Source organism: Anguilla rostrata, chromosome 5 (genome assembly GCF_018555375.3).
Source record: "Anguilla rostrata isolate EN2019 chromosome 5, ASM1855537v3, whole genome shotgun sequence".
Taxonomy (NCBI): Eukaryota; Metazoa; Chordata; class Actinopteri; order Anguilliformes; family Anguillidae; genus Anguilla; species Anguilla rostrata.
This window is the reverse complement of record NC_057937.1, coordinates 60,205,901-60,221,412: the sequence shown is the minus strand read 5'-3', so window position 1 is coordinate 60,221,412 and position 15,512 is coordinate 60,205,901. Positions and strand designations below refer to the sequence as shown.

General features: G+C 46.4%; 1 protein-coding gene across 5 annotated transcripts in view; it reads right to left on the bottom strand.

Moving 5' to 3' along the window:
- Positions 1–593: 593 nt before the first annotated feature.
- tll1 (tolloid-like 1) overlaps positions 594–15,512 on the bottom strand; it is a 77,410-nt gene continuing 62,491 nt past the window's right edge. For all 5 annotated transcript variants that reach the window (XM_064337500.1, XM_064337502.1, XM_064337503.1 and 2 more), the window contains 5 exons: positions 14,095–14,220; positions 10,476–10,603; positions 6,011–6,224; positions 3,633–3,883; positions 594–2,958 (listed from right to left, as the gene is read on the bottom strand). In XM_064337500.1, the coding sequence (XP_064193570.1) occupies positions 2,824–2,958; positions 3,633–3,883; positions 6,011–6,224; positions 10,476–10,603; positions 14,095–14,220 (854 nt within the window). In that variant the 3' untranslated portion in view covers positions 594–2,823. The remainder of the gene's footprint in view (positions 2,959–3,632; positions 3,884–6,010; positions 6,225–10,475; positions 10,604–14,094; positions 14,221–15,512) is intronic.

Sequence of the window (15,512 nt, the reverse complement as noted above, 5' to 3'; positions counted from 1 at the left end):
TCTAGAGAAGTGGATTTATATGCTCTGCTGTGGAGGTGGAAACATCACTAGCAGTCTTGTGCTCATGGTACCCAGTAGATCTGTAAAATCAACAGATTTCTTCATCAAGAATATTTCAAAATGTTTACTGGTTTACTGGTCACATTAAAATGGAAATGTACTGTATAGCATGTGCAGGTGCATAACCCGCACTTGATTGGCTGGAGCAGGTCACTGGTTCACGATTGGCCAGGCACGTCCCCTCTGGTTGAAATTCCATTGGACGCCGCCCTGTGGGGCTGAAGGCCATTGGCCCGGTCCAAATTCCACACTAGAATGTTGGTTCCTGAATACAATGAGCAGCAAGCGCTAACAGAAGCTAACGATCGCTGAGCACTAGAGGTCTGTCAAAACCAGCCTTGACTGGGAGAGGAGGAAAAAAAGGCTCAAATATCACCTGGATTGTACGTACGTGGAAGACCATAAATGTTTTACATTTCAGTCCTGAAGCTTGAAGCCGGTTTACCCGGTGCCCACGGGTTAGTAGGTGAACTTCCAGCAGTTTTTATAAAAGCAAGATGTGCACAAACACATTACAAAGAACAACAAAAACCTTTCTCAGCCACGCACACATATTTTAATTTTTTTTTTGTTCAGCTGACCAAAAGTCTTTAATGACCAGTTGGGTGTGCAGTCACTGCCGTCAGGCGGCCATACGCCGGAGAAGAGAACGAAAACCGCGGTGAAATAGGTTCAAGTGGAACTTGGCACGTACAGCAATGTGTTGACTTATTCAACCATACCACATGAACGCCTCCCCTCCCTCCCCCTTCCCCCACCACATCTTACAACATACATAATGCATATACACCATGCACCGTAACTGCAGCTCGCAAACGGCCCTGTTTAGATAAACATACATAATATGGTTCTTTGTTTAGAAATGCCACTTTGCGTCACAACATACATACAGGATGTCCAACAAGAGTCCAAGGGCATATTTATATGACTTTTAGATTTGTTCTGGTTCTTTTTTGTTTGTTTTTTTTCAAACAATAAAACGTTCAAGTCCGTAGACCGTGTGTTATCAAATAAGATAATAATAAAAATAAAAAAACAAGGAAAAATAAAACAACAAATGTATCTACAGGAACATGTGCAAGAATATACATTTTGGTTCTAAGGCAACAGTTGTTGATCCACAGGACTGCTGTTAGTCGCGTTCTTTAACGGCCCCCCTCCCAGCCGTGCTCGGACGGCATTGGACGTCCACATTCATACGTTTGCAGGATCGTTGGCTCATAGGTTCAAATAAAAGTCCTTTTTCTCACTGTACATTTTATATAGCACCATAGGAATTCCCTTTCAAGCAGCAGCTAACTTTCCTTATGTGCTTAAGTCCAAAAAAAAAAAAAAAAAAAGACTGGTCACCTGCATCTTCCTCTGAAATTTTCAATACAAGCGTGAGTCGAAAAGTTCTCTATAGTTCTTTTTTTGTCAATATCGAGTTCCATAAGAGCTTGTATTTTGAGTCGGGGGTGTTAACTGTGAGGTGGACCGAGTTCTGCTCCACCCTCCCACCAAAAAAAAAACAAAAAAAAACACCGTAGTCTCACCGAAACTTTAACAAGGGCCCCGTAGAGTATCGGAGGGAACCTGCACAGGATTTCCTTAGTGATGCACAGTAAGGACGTGACAGAACATGGACACAAATGGAACATCATACATACAATATGGAAGGCGTCACTTTTTTAGTTTTGTTTTTTGTTTTTGTCCTCCTTACATCCGCCAAAGCCAAAAAGCAAGAGAAAAACACAGCCCCTCTGACTCGTAACATTTGTCCCGACGTCTCTCGCGCATGCACAGACTCACGTTTATCGCTTAAGACAAATCAAAAAACAAAAAAAAAGTCATCATTACAACGATTCGGAGATGTAACGGTTTGGTTAACGAGTCCACGGACATCAAAAGGCATTGGAATAAGGTCATTCCCTCAGTCCTGTGCAACCGTCCAACTGTCTCCAGCCTCGATGTTCTAATGTTTGTCTTGGGGATAGGTCTGGTCGTGTTTCACGAGATGCCCTATTACGTCAAAGCGTCAGAGGTAGAGTCCCAGCTCGTTTCACCGTGGCGCACAGTGTCTTTTCTAACACTCGGAAACGGACAGGCCGTCGACGTACAGAAACATCTTCTGAAACAGATTCCGTTTTTGTCGTTGTTTGAATCGCACAGAACGCGAAAGCTGAGAACGTCTCTTGTCGAGCACGGAGGACGGAGAAACGTTACAAATACGATACAAAAATAAAGTCTTTGCAGGGTTATCATCACATACGAGTAAGTGTAACGTTGATGAGCCATTTAGCCCGTGCGCTGCATTTCGTTAGCGCCGTCCCAGGCAGCGCGCTAACGTGCTAAATCCGCTAACGTGCTAACAGGCCGCAGGGTGGAGGAGGAGATGTGAAAGAGGGCCGCTGCCGTGCACTGTAATACGGTCCCGCTAAACGCTCTCCCATCCACTCTGTAGATCTGTAGACATCAAAAGGAACCCAGCCATCCATGGACTTTGTCACGTCATAATTTTAAAATTTTTTTCCCCATGGCAGCAACTGAATATGCCTCGTCCAGCCAGGCTCTCTAACCAATCAGGCAATGGTACGGGTCTCTCACTGTTCTCGTTTCAGATTTTGATTCTTTAATGAAATTGTTTATTGTTTTTTATATTTCGTTTTGTTTTATGCTTAATGTTTTTTTTTTTTGTTTTGTTTTTTTTTTTCTTGTGGCATGAAGGACGTGCTGTCTCCTGGTGAGGTTGGCGGTTGCTTTTTTATTTCTATTTTTTAATCTTCATTTTCTATTATGCAGGGACTCCTGAAACTTGGTGCTGGTGTATCGTATGTGGAAGCCCTTCTTGCTGATGGTGTCGTCGCTGTGAAAGTGCAGCAGAATGGTCTCCCCCAGGGAGTAGATCTCCTCTCGCGGCTGTTAGGGAAAAGGAGGGGGGTGTTAATACTATGGCAACGGAGTGTCACTGATAAAGCTGTTTGTTTTGGGGTTTAAAAAAAAAAAATTTTTTTAACATGTAATCCACACATACTGCTGGATACGTTGTATGTAAATGAAGGTTAAATACCTTCCTCAAGGATGTGACAGCAGCGCCACATTAGGTTCGCATTGTTGCTATGGGGACACTGGGTGTGCCTGGAGAAATGGCACCTTGTTTTTAGTGTGCTGCTAATTGTTCTGCACCCTGGCACACATGGGTGTGAAGAGCACAACGTAAAAATGAAAGTGTCTGATTGTGGAGGATGGGGGGATGGGGGGTGCACACTGACTAGAGCTGGGATAGAGGATGTTTTGTGTGAGTGTGTGTGTGTGTGTGTGTGTGTGAGTGTGTGTGTGTGTGTGTGTGTCGTGTGAGAGAGACTGTGTGTGTGTGTGTGTGTTGTTTGTGTGTGTGTGCTAGTTTGTGTGAGACTGTGTGTGTGTGTGCGTGTGGTGTGTAAGGGAGTGTGTGTGTGCATGTGTGTGGTGTGTGTATGGGTGTGTGTGTGTACATGTTTTGTGCGAGTGTGCGTGCGTGCGTGTATGAGTGTGCGGTGCGAGCGTGTGTGTGTGTGCGTGTGTGTGTGAGACTCTCTGTGTGTGTCTCTCACCCCCGATCCGCAGAAGCGGCCCAGCGTCTGGCCCGTGCTGTCGTAGCCGTTGAAGAGCTCGATGTAGTCGTAGCCGCAGTCGGCCTCCTCCTCCACCTCGAAGGTGGTGAAGGTGAGCTCGATCCCGTAGCCCTCCTCCGCCACGATCAGCCACTCGCAGTCCGCGTGGCCCGGGTAGTTGTTATCGCCGAACTGCGAGTGCGAGTACAGGTTCTTCTGCCGAGGCTCCGCCCTCAGCCTGCCGCCGCACTCTGCAGGGGGGGGGCGAAACGGGGGGCGTGAGGCGCTGAGAACCGAAAACAGTCACCACCCCCCACACCAACCCTCCCACCCCCACCCCCGCAGGAAGATGAGAAACGGGCCCGGGTTAAATTACCATGAAGGGCCAGTTCTGGGGGAAAAGTGCCGCAGCACTGGAGACCGAAGGGAAACCTGAGCATTTTCACTGCAGCGCCGAGTCGATTAACAATTAATTAGGACAGCTGGCTGCTCAGGTGGAAGGCCTGTGTGTAGTGCCCCCTCCCCCACCCACCCCCCCCACCGCTGATTAAACGTCAGCATTTTCACTCAAGTTTTTCATTCTCCTGAAGCACCTCGTCCAATTACTGGAGCCCGTCCCCTGGCCTGCTGGGAGTTTACATTTTAACGACTCAAAATTTTAGCGTTTGGAAATGTTAGCGGCCGCCCCTTAGCAACAGTTACGCTGCATCCTGCTCTACATCAGCGTCTCCAAGTCAACGGGTGCCGTGCTCAGTTCTGTTACAGTACAGAGGCCGCGTGCAGGGAGCCAGGGCTCCACGTTTAGCGCTGCGCTAACTCCGCTCTCTCTCTCTGAAACGGGAAACGCGAGGCCTGCGGCTGGCTGGAAGCCGTCTGTGTAAATGATCCATTGTAGGATTTCTACCTTTGGCGCACAGGAGGAAACGTATCTGCCTCCACTTCATCATCATAAATGTACACACTGCAAGGAATTATGGGATACAACACTCAGGGAATCCCATTAACTAGAAATAATACCTACATTGCAGGAAGGAAGTCGAGAGGGGGAAAAAGAAGCATGTATAAAAACATATGGGAGATGAATTAGCCAATCGAGCGGCTATTTAAAGGCTCCCGTCCTATCACTGAACGCCCTCACGATACAGAAGCCTGCCAAGACCAACGCGGCGCTTCCTGGCGTGGATCAGCGCGGCGATCGCGCTGGAAGTCCCGGCGGGCTCGTTAAAACCCGCCGCGCGCCAGCGTAGCGTCACAGTGAGCCGCGCGGACGCTATCTCCAGCGGGAATCGACGCCCGCCCGCTATTCTTCCGTCTTTAAACTGCGCACGTTGACCGCGATGCTCCAGGAGTGTCGCTACATGCTACGGTTTCCCGTGCTTCACAGACGTGGAGGTAACGCACGGCAAGCATCTGAACGAACTGAACGGATATAATGTTACTGACGCCTCGATTCATTTAAAAACACTCTTGGGGTTACAGAACGCCCTATAAATGGCTTTATGTGTGTTACTGTTTATAAGTGGAAAACCACAACAGCCATTCGGCAACATGCAAGTTAAGATGGAGGATGAATTTAGTCACATGACACACCTTCATGTTTCATGTATTGAAATCCATCAAATGAATGAACAGTTAGTTCAATGACATTGACTGAAAGTCATTGTGCAGTGCCACTAGAGGGCATCACAGTACTTGCAAATAAAAAATAAATTTAATCTCAAGGGGGTTTCCTTTTAAAATGAAGCTTTAAACATTTCATTGTTACTTTTATAATGTCAGGCATTTTGTGGAAATCATAAAGAAAATCAAGAGTAACAGGAGAGAAACGACAGTTAGCCGGTCCTGACTGATTTCTGATGAGCGAACAGCATGTCATCTAAAGCGCCTATTCGTGATGAGTGAGTGAGTGAGGCTTCATGATACTCCAGAATGTGCTGTCAATCGCAGACTAACATTAACCAATCTTCTCTCCTAAAGGCTATAAGTGTGATCAAATCAATGAATCACAGACAGCAAATTAAAACGAGACCTTTCCTCCATTAATCACCAGTGCATTCTGGTCTAGCTGCTGATCTCGGGTCAGTAGAGCAGTGAGGGATGGTTTTTTAAATGGCGGCTTAGCTGATCTGAGATCAGTATTGCAGTGCAGGTGGGCTTTTAAATAGTGGCTGAGCTGATCTCGGGTCAGTTGAGTAGTGTGGGAGGGTTTTAAAATGGTGGCTGAGCTGATCTCGGGTCAGTTGAGTAGTGTGGGAGGATTTTAAAATGGTAGTTGACCTGATCTGGGATCAGTATAGCAGTTAGGAGGGTTTTAATAATGGCGGCTGGGCTGATCTAGGATCAGTACAGCAGCGAGGGAGAGGGTCTTTGGGGCTGACCTGTGGAATGGGTGGCCTGGAACCCCTTCCTCTGCACGGAGGCGTCGGAGATGAAGCGAAGGTACATCTTGTTGCCCGTGGAGACGAGCGGCTCGGGCACCTTGTTCCCGCAGAGCCGGCCCAAGATGGCCGACTTGTCGCTGTCCCCGTCGAAGGCCTCCAGGTGGTCGTAGGCGCACTCCTGGTGCTGCTCGATCTCAAACTCGCTAAAGGACTGGAAAAAAAGCGACAGAAACACAGGCATGGAGAGAGAGAGAGAGAGAGAGAGGGATTTCAGGCTCAGACAAAAAGGAGAGATTTCAGGCTGTCCGGAGATTTAGGCGCCATCTTGCTATATCCCTACACAAACGAGCCAGTTTACATGGGCACGGCACATCTCCAGCCCCTCTTCTAATGAATGTGTGGTGATGAAGTAAAGACAGGAAGTGGGAGGACGACTACTGGGGGACACGGGAGAAACGTGCTAACGTGCTAACACGCTAACGTGCTAACGATGTGCATGCATTCCAGAAACCTGATCAATATGGTTTCCAACCAAATTTTTATTTATTTATTGTAGAGCAACTCCCAAGAATGGACTGTAACGCTGTACCTTCAAATGTGCTCACTCTATTGTTACAAAATAGTGTGTTTTGTGTGTATAGTATAACATTTTGTTTCTCACTAAGTAGGAACAACATGCTACCTGGATTTTTTGACAAACATTCCTAACCCAAGGAAAGCAAGTTTGCTTGCATTATACTAAAACTAAAGTGTATTTTTTTTTTTAATGGTTTCCATATAATGATGAATTAATAATCAGTGTTTTGGAGATTAAACCACTAAATGCCAAGAGAGTGATGCCTTAGAAACTCATAATTATCATAATGTACTGTTGTACTGAAATGCTCCCAGTATGCACATAATTATCTTTGTTTTTTTAATGTAATCTTCTATTATGGTGTACGTTCATGAGCAACATGGACATAGGACACAGCGGGGGGAAAAGCACTTTCACAGCCCTGAAGTGATCTTTAACACTGTGGTTATTCCTATAAATACCACCACTGAAAACTACAATAAATACAAAGACGTGTTGACAAATTGCACCGTGTTCCTGGCAGGCATCACAAGAGGAATCGAGGGGTCTGAGTGGATGTGCAAAAAAAAAAAGGTCCAACTTTCGGCAGACAGTTTAACAATATAAATATGGCCGAGCACGGCAGTTTAGAAAAAAAAAATCCCCATCTGAAATGAGATACAGAAACAACCATCTAAAACGGGATACAGAATTTAGCTACGTTTCCTGCCCTCGTACAGGTGTGTATGAGCGTGTAAGCACAGGTGTCCTCAAAATTATCATGTTGGTGCTGAATCACCCGCTAGAGGGGATATATTAGGTTGGTAGACAAAGAAATGGTAATGTGATTGGATAAAGAGTCAAACCAGGACATGCCTTCATTAAAAACAAGTTATCTCAGTTCTTCTCTCCAACCACCGTTTTTTTTTTTTCGTTTCAGTAAATCACAAAACCAAGCAAGCTCATATCAGTCTATAGCTTTAGCCTAAAATCACTCTCGGTCACTTTGACGGTGAGGAATAATATTAACGTATGATCTAAGTGACCGTACTGTGAGTTTGGAAATACATAAAACAAGAGCTGGGATATCAAAGAGACATAAATCTAAACAGTTTCTGCGTGGGAAAATCTCAGTTTTTGTTTTTCATACTTCCAGCTGAATTTAAGGCTCAGCATGGGTGCAGCTTATATTAAAATTTGGCTCTGACCCCCTAAATTAAATCAGTAGCTGTCCTGAAGTTTCACTCACAATCACATGCAAGTGTTAGCCTACATAGTAAAATGAGTGTCAATGTGCTAATTCAGCTCTGACAGTTTATATGAGTCCAACAATGATCAAATGTGCTCTAGTGGAGAAAACTCCATAGGCTAATATGAATTCCATTAGGGTCGATTCAACATCAGACTTTTTTTTTTTTTTTCCAGTGTACCGATTTTATCCAGTGATCAGCGAAATGAATTAAAAAACGTTTGTACTGAAAAAAGACGAACTCAATTTGCTTGCAAGTCAAAGACAAATACTGATTGAATCGAGAGATACGTGACAAGTGAAGATATATTATGCTGTGCTTTTGGTATTCCGCTATATTAAAAATTGATGAATTCCATAAGACCAGATCTAGAAGATGGCCTTTCACATATAAAAATCTGTGTGTCTGATGCCAGGTTTTCGATTTGTGACGCACGATCGAAACAGCAGGACATCCAGTTCCCCCATCCATCAATCTGCAACATGGACGGAGGAAGAGAACGTAAAACACAGGGCGAGAAGGGGGGGGGGGGAACGGACCGCATGGTCACGTGACGTGGTCTCTGTGATCGCGACGTGCTAATTTGCGAGGCGTGTGTTACCGTTTTTTTTTTTCCCACGGGAGGGAGAATTGGCTTTGAGGGGATTAGCACCTCACGCACGGGACGCGCTTTTTCACCTCGGGCCGAAACGTGAACTCACGGCAGCTGACTCATGTCAATTACCCATCAGCCCCTGGGGGGGGGAGACGCACACACACACACACACGCGGCTTTCCCGATCTCCGCGCCATCTGTTTGGCCCCGGCCTCTGTCCTCGGGCCAACGAGGTTTTTTTTAAATTCAATTTCCCCCCCGAGCTCCGCAGCGCCGCAACACGCTAATCCGATAGCATAAATACCTCGCAGTGAATAACAACCCGTTTTAATTCCCCCCTCAAGAGGGAAATTACTCATTCGGGTTTTATGTGTCCTGCCTGCTTCCTAAACAAGCCTCTTGGTTTTTTTTTTTTAACTGGCCCTTATGTACAGTCAGGCTCTCTCTATTCGCTCGCCATGGAATGGAGACCAGAGTCCACCTCTCTTTCCGTGACCCCTGCTTGTCTGGTTCGGTCTCCGCTTGCTGGGGGGCGCACACGTCAGGAAACAACCAATCCCGCTGCATCTCAACGCCTCTAATCGCACAGGAGTAACAGGGCTGAGACGACTTGACCCCATCTTCTCCATCTATCCAAGGGAATTAAGTGAGTCAAAAAAATTCGAGGAAAAATGTAAATTAAAAATTGAACCTGGACGATAATAATATGGTTCTGGAAGATTAAGAGGCGGGAGATTTTTTTGCAATGAATCAACAGAAAACACCAAAAAAACATTTTGCAAAAGCGCATATTCTGTCTAGTACAGCAAAGCTGTCTTAATCTATCTAATCCCAGCAGAACCCGGGCCAGGAACCGACGTGTACGAGCGCCAAACATCAACAGCGGTCCGCTGAGAGGAGGCTAAATCTGCTGCACATGAGCGAGGCCGTACGGACGGACTCCGTAAAAACCTGCGGTCCAGAGGCATGGCGAAGCTCTGAAGGAACGGCGCACTTTCCCCCTCAGACCTTATAAGCACAGGAGTGTCAGTGCAGCGACGAATCGGCGAAACCCCAGCTCTGTCCAAACACCGGCGGCGACGTCTCCCCGTTCGATTTTCTTCACGGTACATTTTAAGGCGGTACATGTAGCGCGAAACAGAAACGTGAATGAATGAATGAATGAATGAATGAATTCATGACTTATCAGACTTCCTCGGACCTCAGGAGACGGGGCTGTCCTTGACAAAACGCTCGGGGGAATTAGGAGAGACTCCGTTCGTCTGCGATCGGTGAATTTACTGTAAATGCGAATGTTCTGCTGTTAGCAGAAAGAGCGACACATTATCTGTCAGCCGGGGCTGTTCCTGACGCTACGCCGTGTAAATATAGGGGATTAGGAACGTGGAGCCGCTCACATATGGCCCGTGGGGGATGGGCCAACCCCCCCCTCGATAGCTGGAGTCCTCCAGAGATTTCTTCCCATTGGGATTTCTTCTCCACCATTTCAGTGTTGTTCTTCCCATTGGGGAATTTTTTAACTCACTTGCTCGTTTTTTTGGTGGTTGGAGGCTGGTTTTTGCTTCTACCATTTCCTGTGTAAAGCGTCTTTGTGAGAGCGTAAAAAGGGCTATACTAATAAAATAAAACAGAATTGAATTGGACGTGCACTTGCCACTTATATCACGTACATTCGGTACAGTGCCTGGATCAGCCTCCTCTATGCAACTGACGCCTGAGGCCCAGCAATTCATATCTGGCCCCAGCAGGGGACGTGAGTCTCTGCTCTAAATCTCAAGAACCGCATATTGTACTATGCTGAAAGCTACAGTACTCACGATTACTATGCTGTAACTGTGCGTTACTTACGATGATTACTACAAGTGTGCATTACTCACGATGATTACTACAACTGTGTGTTACACACGATGATTACTACAAGTGTGCGTTACTTACGATGATTACTGCAAGTGTGCGTTACTCATGATGATTACAACAAAAGCATTACTCATTATGCGTCATTATGAGTGCTACATTGACGCGTTACTCGTCAGAATCTCTGCTGTACAGTGCGTTACTCACGATCTTCACGCGGTGTCCCGGGGTGGCGGTGATGTCCCAGGTGCACTCTTTTCGGCTGGGGTACTTGTCGGGCCAGTTGGGGCTGCTGAGGGTCCCGCTGGAGCTGTGGATCTTGTGCTCGCATTCCGCTGCACGTCACACACACACACACACACAAAAGAGTGCTTCAGTTTCTACGCTCAGAACCAGCTGCGGGTCACACACACACACAAAAGAGCGTTCAGTTTCTACGCTCAGAACCAGCTGCGGGTCACACACACACACAAAAGAGCGTTCAGTTTCTACGCTCAGAACCAGCTGCGCGACACACACACACACAAAGAGTGCTTCGGTCTTTACACTCAAAAACCAGCTGCACTCGAGAGCCACGTGCTGGAAAAGACTCATTCGGTGCATTTTTTTAATCTTCAGTTATTTTTTTATTATTATTATATTGAATTGTGTCAGAAAGAGACATCATACCGGACTACATTCTTGGTCCCCAGATTCAATATATCGAGTCAGGAAAACGTCTCCAATGATTCTGTTCAGGTTCAGTCCAGAAAGCATTAGAGCCGTCATGATTAATTTATTTAAATCGATTCAAGATCAGGAAATAATATACCGCAACACAGCTTTTTTTTTTGTTAGCGCACGGCAATACTCTCAGTGCAGGACCAGCTCTGATGGATCACCTTCAACATTTACATTTAAGCAGTTAGCATTTTTAAATCCAGCAGAGTACCCCTGGGGTCCAGCTGGACTCGTATAAACCACAGTACTAGAGCATCGTGCTGTATAATGTTCTCCCCCGAAGTGCGACGAAGTGACATAATTTAAAGCCAGCGAACGGCGATGCACAACGTGTGCGGAATTCTGAATAAAATACCACAGGTACAGACTTCCCTGAAAAGGGCTCTATGGCTATCCTTTGTGATCGGCCATTTTTAGGACTGTCGGGGCTCCACGGGACCCCCCAGGACTGCCTGGGACGATCTGAATGCACGGCTTAATCGCTACAGACACTTGCGGGACAAATAGCATTTACACCCTGATTGGCCTTTCGTGTGCTTACCTGGAGCCCGAAATAAAAAACTTAATGCACAGCACTGAGCTGCATCGCAGGGAACAGGGTGAAATGTCAGAACTAAAAGTGCCCAGATTCTTACTGTACTACTGTGCATGACTACAGTCAGCACGTATGAGTGGAAAATAATAGCAGGATATTTTAGAACCTGGGGATTATGGTGCTGGAGAAGACAACGAGTATTTCTTTAACATTTAATTTCTTCACCAAGATCACCTTGGTATCTGTAACACCCAAGGGAGGGAAAAAAATCTGTTTCAATTGGCCAATTAATAATCTTCCAGTGAAATTAGAACAGTTATATATAGCGATATACTGGAAATATGTTAGAACACTTCTTCAGCAAGATATATTTTACAGTACAGTCACAAAAAGCAAAGTGTTTTGTTAGAAAGTACTGATCCAATTTTTACCGTAATCCACGTCATTGAAGCGTATATATGGATTGTATTATTTTTTGTAATGTTGTAGTGCGCAGAAATCTTGAGTTCTGGATGTCTGGGAACACGAACCATATGTCTGACAAACAAACACATCTGGTAGGGATTTCAATAAATGTTTTCTTTACAACCACAGTGTATTCTGGCTTCAGAACCACAAGCCGACATCAAACAGGGTTATCTCAGCAAGCACCTGGGTTGCATTTTCAAGACGGAGGAGTACAGAGACGTCTTAATCCATATCTATCTTTTCATCTCTCTTTAACATAGTGATCCTGGTAACAATGTGATGTTAGTGCTGAGCATTACGCACATTACTACGTTCAACAGCCACTTGACGTCTTGTTTTTAAAACTTTTAAAAAACTTTTCATCATGTACCGAACAGTTTAGTGCAGTTATGGGGAGGAACCTGTCCATTTTGTGCTTCGTTTTGAAGCGGAATCTTTTACACTTGAAAAAAAAGTAAACTTAATTAAAAGTGACCACTTGCACGCAAAGCTTTTGCGTTTCCAACGTGATGTTCAGTAATGTCACAGAGTGCAGGCACACCTGCAAACTTCAGCAGATGTTTAAAGTATCTGGGGGGAAGGGGTGTTCTTTCAGCAGGAATGTCCACAAGAGGATAAGCTCATCAGAAAGCAGCAGTAGATTATGGGAAGAAGCAAGAGTACTCTGCGTTCTGTTCTGCAGACATCAGGTACCAGGGACAGGTAGACCCTAAAATCAAATTTCCTGGGATAAAGAGATTTTTTTTTTTCTTACTTGGATTTATGCAAGTTTGATTAATCCACTTCCTAGTCACTGGCGATTGGTTCAAACTGAATATGGGACAGTACTTCTTCACAGAAAACATCTCTTATCATCACACCACAGGTAAATATGTCCGGTCGTGGAAAATAGAGGGACAGAAAGTAAAAGTCCTGCCATGTTTTTCTTCCCCCCCAGGAACAGGAGCCAGCTAATTAGTTCCCCCTCCTGGCTGAAGGGTTGGGCTATTTAGTAAATCCAGGCGATTGGAACAAAATATTGGGGAGGACCTTTACTTTCAGAACCTGAATATGTCAAATGCATGCCCGAGTCATATATTTACTTTAATGTCCATTCATACAAAGGTCTCCACAGGCCTTAGACACTCCTGTGAACATTTAGCCAGCTCAGCAGCATAGTACACATGACCACTGGAAGATATAGTCTCAGTATTTGGTTTGATAAGCCAATTAGTATAAAACAGGGCTGCCCATCCCTGTTCCTGGAGGTCTGCCATCGTGTAGGTTTTCTTTCCAGCCCTAATTTGGCACACCTGATCCTAAGAATTGGCAGCTCAGCAAGATCCGTAGCTGTTGAACGAGGTGTGCTTTGTTAGATCTGGGTGAGTTAATTATCTTAATTGCATTATTCCTTTAGACACCTGTTGAATTCCAGGATATCGCTGAAAAATTTTAAAGAAACATATGAGTGCTTGACTTGGACTATCGAAAATTCTCAGGAATCGAGAGGACAGTTTCTTTTCCTTCAAGTTTTTACTGGCATGTAAATTAAAGTGCTTCAAACAGGTACTTGCCTGGGGTGCAGTCACAACAGTCACCCAGACGCGCTGTACGAAACCTGACCTACTTCAGTGGGTATCCAACAGGGGGGTTATGGGTAAAAAAAAAAACGAGGAAGCGAGCATGCTGAGCGGAATCGAAGGGTGTGAATGCCAGGATGGCTGTAACCACCCCCCCCTTTCCTCTCACAGCCCCGCCTGCAGAACCGCCACTTTGAAGCCGCGGGAGGACCCAGCTGTTTGAAACCATAGCCACTATCCCAGCAGGCCGAGCGGGCCTGAGAAGCAGCACAACGCAGGGATGGGCTCGCTATCCCCAGCCCTGTCTCCCCCCCCACCCAGGCTACCGCCAATCGCCCACTGAATGTTTCAGTGAGGTCACATGAGGTTCTCAGGGGAAAAAAAAAATTAATAAATCCAAACCAGAGCAGTGATGCAGTACCTGAGCGTAACCCTGAGAGACAGGTGCAGGTGCTACCGCAGGGCAGGTGAGCGCGCGGTGTGAGAATGGCGGTATGAGAATGGCGGTACAGCCGCGGCGGCGCGCATGGCCCCTCCCACATACCTTCCTTGCAGTCGTGTTTGTTCTCGTGCAGAACGAATCCGTGGCGGCACTGGCACACGTAGCTCCCTACGGTGTTGGTGCAGTCGTGCTGGCAGCCGCCATTGTCCTTGGAGCACTCGTCCTTATCTGTGAGAGAGGCAGGGCGTGCACGGGTCAGTCCGGAGAGACGGAGAGGAGAGGAGGAGAGAGGAGAGGGGAGAAAGAGAAGAAAGAGAGAGGACAGAGAGAAACAGAATGAGAGAGATAGGAGAGGAGAGAGGGAAAGGAGAGGACAGAGGGAGAGAAGAGAGAGTGCAGGAGAGGAGAGAGTGAAAAGAAAGAAGAGAGAGGAGAGGGGAAGAGAGGAGGGGAGAGAGGAGAGAGCAGGGGAGGGAAGAGGAGAGTAGAGGACAGAAGAGGGCAGGAAAAGGAGAGAGAGAGAGAGGCATGCTGCCTTGTTTGTCCAGAGCAGGGTATATTATAGCACAGAAGACACAAGAAGTCAGAGGCCTTGTTTCCTTGTACCACACTTATACCCATTCATTCTGCTTCCTGTGGGCCTACAGAGCATAGTTCTGTCAGGATGTCAGCAATGACAATGCTTCTGCTGGGCATATCACAAACAGCCACCCTTACTCTTTGCAGTTAAATCATTCCCTTTGAATAGAAGTAGCTGCCTGTGAAATAAATGCTTTTCAGCTGGTAGAATGATCATGATTTCAGCTGAGAGCACGGGATGCACACTGTACAGAAAAAAAAAAACTTAAAGACAAATCTCAAACACAGTGAGTTCTCAAGAGTGTCATGCTATGGCACATTATGTCACAGCTCGTAACATATCTATAACCCTGCTCATAGCTATCTGCTATTCAGTGTCACATAGGTGTCATTGATGAATCTGGACAAATCAGTTTCCCTCAGGGGGAAGAGGGCGAAGAGGAGGTGCACAGGGGGACACCCCCAGACTTTCGTAAAGATGTACAGACCCGAGAAGAGAAGGAGAGAGAGACAGCGTGAGTGAGCCGTTTGAAGGAGGGGGCGGTTAACACAGTCGGTTAGCATTTAGAAGCACGGTGATCTGTTCAGAGAAGCTTTAGCGGGTTAGCGGGAGTCAGGGTTAGCGACGCAAGCGGCAGCCGGTGTGAGAGACAGCCGCTGGACCCCCCCCGAGAGGGACTGCGGCCAGGCCGTGCACGCAGACGTGGGTTCCAGAAAGCGGGCAGGTTCGGGTACGAGGGCCACCTCTATGTGGAGCGTTAGCTGGGAGACCCAGAGTCTAAACATTCCCAGCAGCTAACCAGTCACAGGCTATCTGTGCTAACTGTGTGTGCAACACATACGCACACATACACACATAACCACACACACACATACCCACATAAGACTGCTCTGCCCATGCAAACAGGGCACTAAAACGGAGACTGATCTGATTGGCGGCT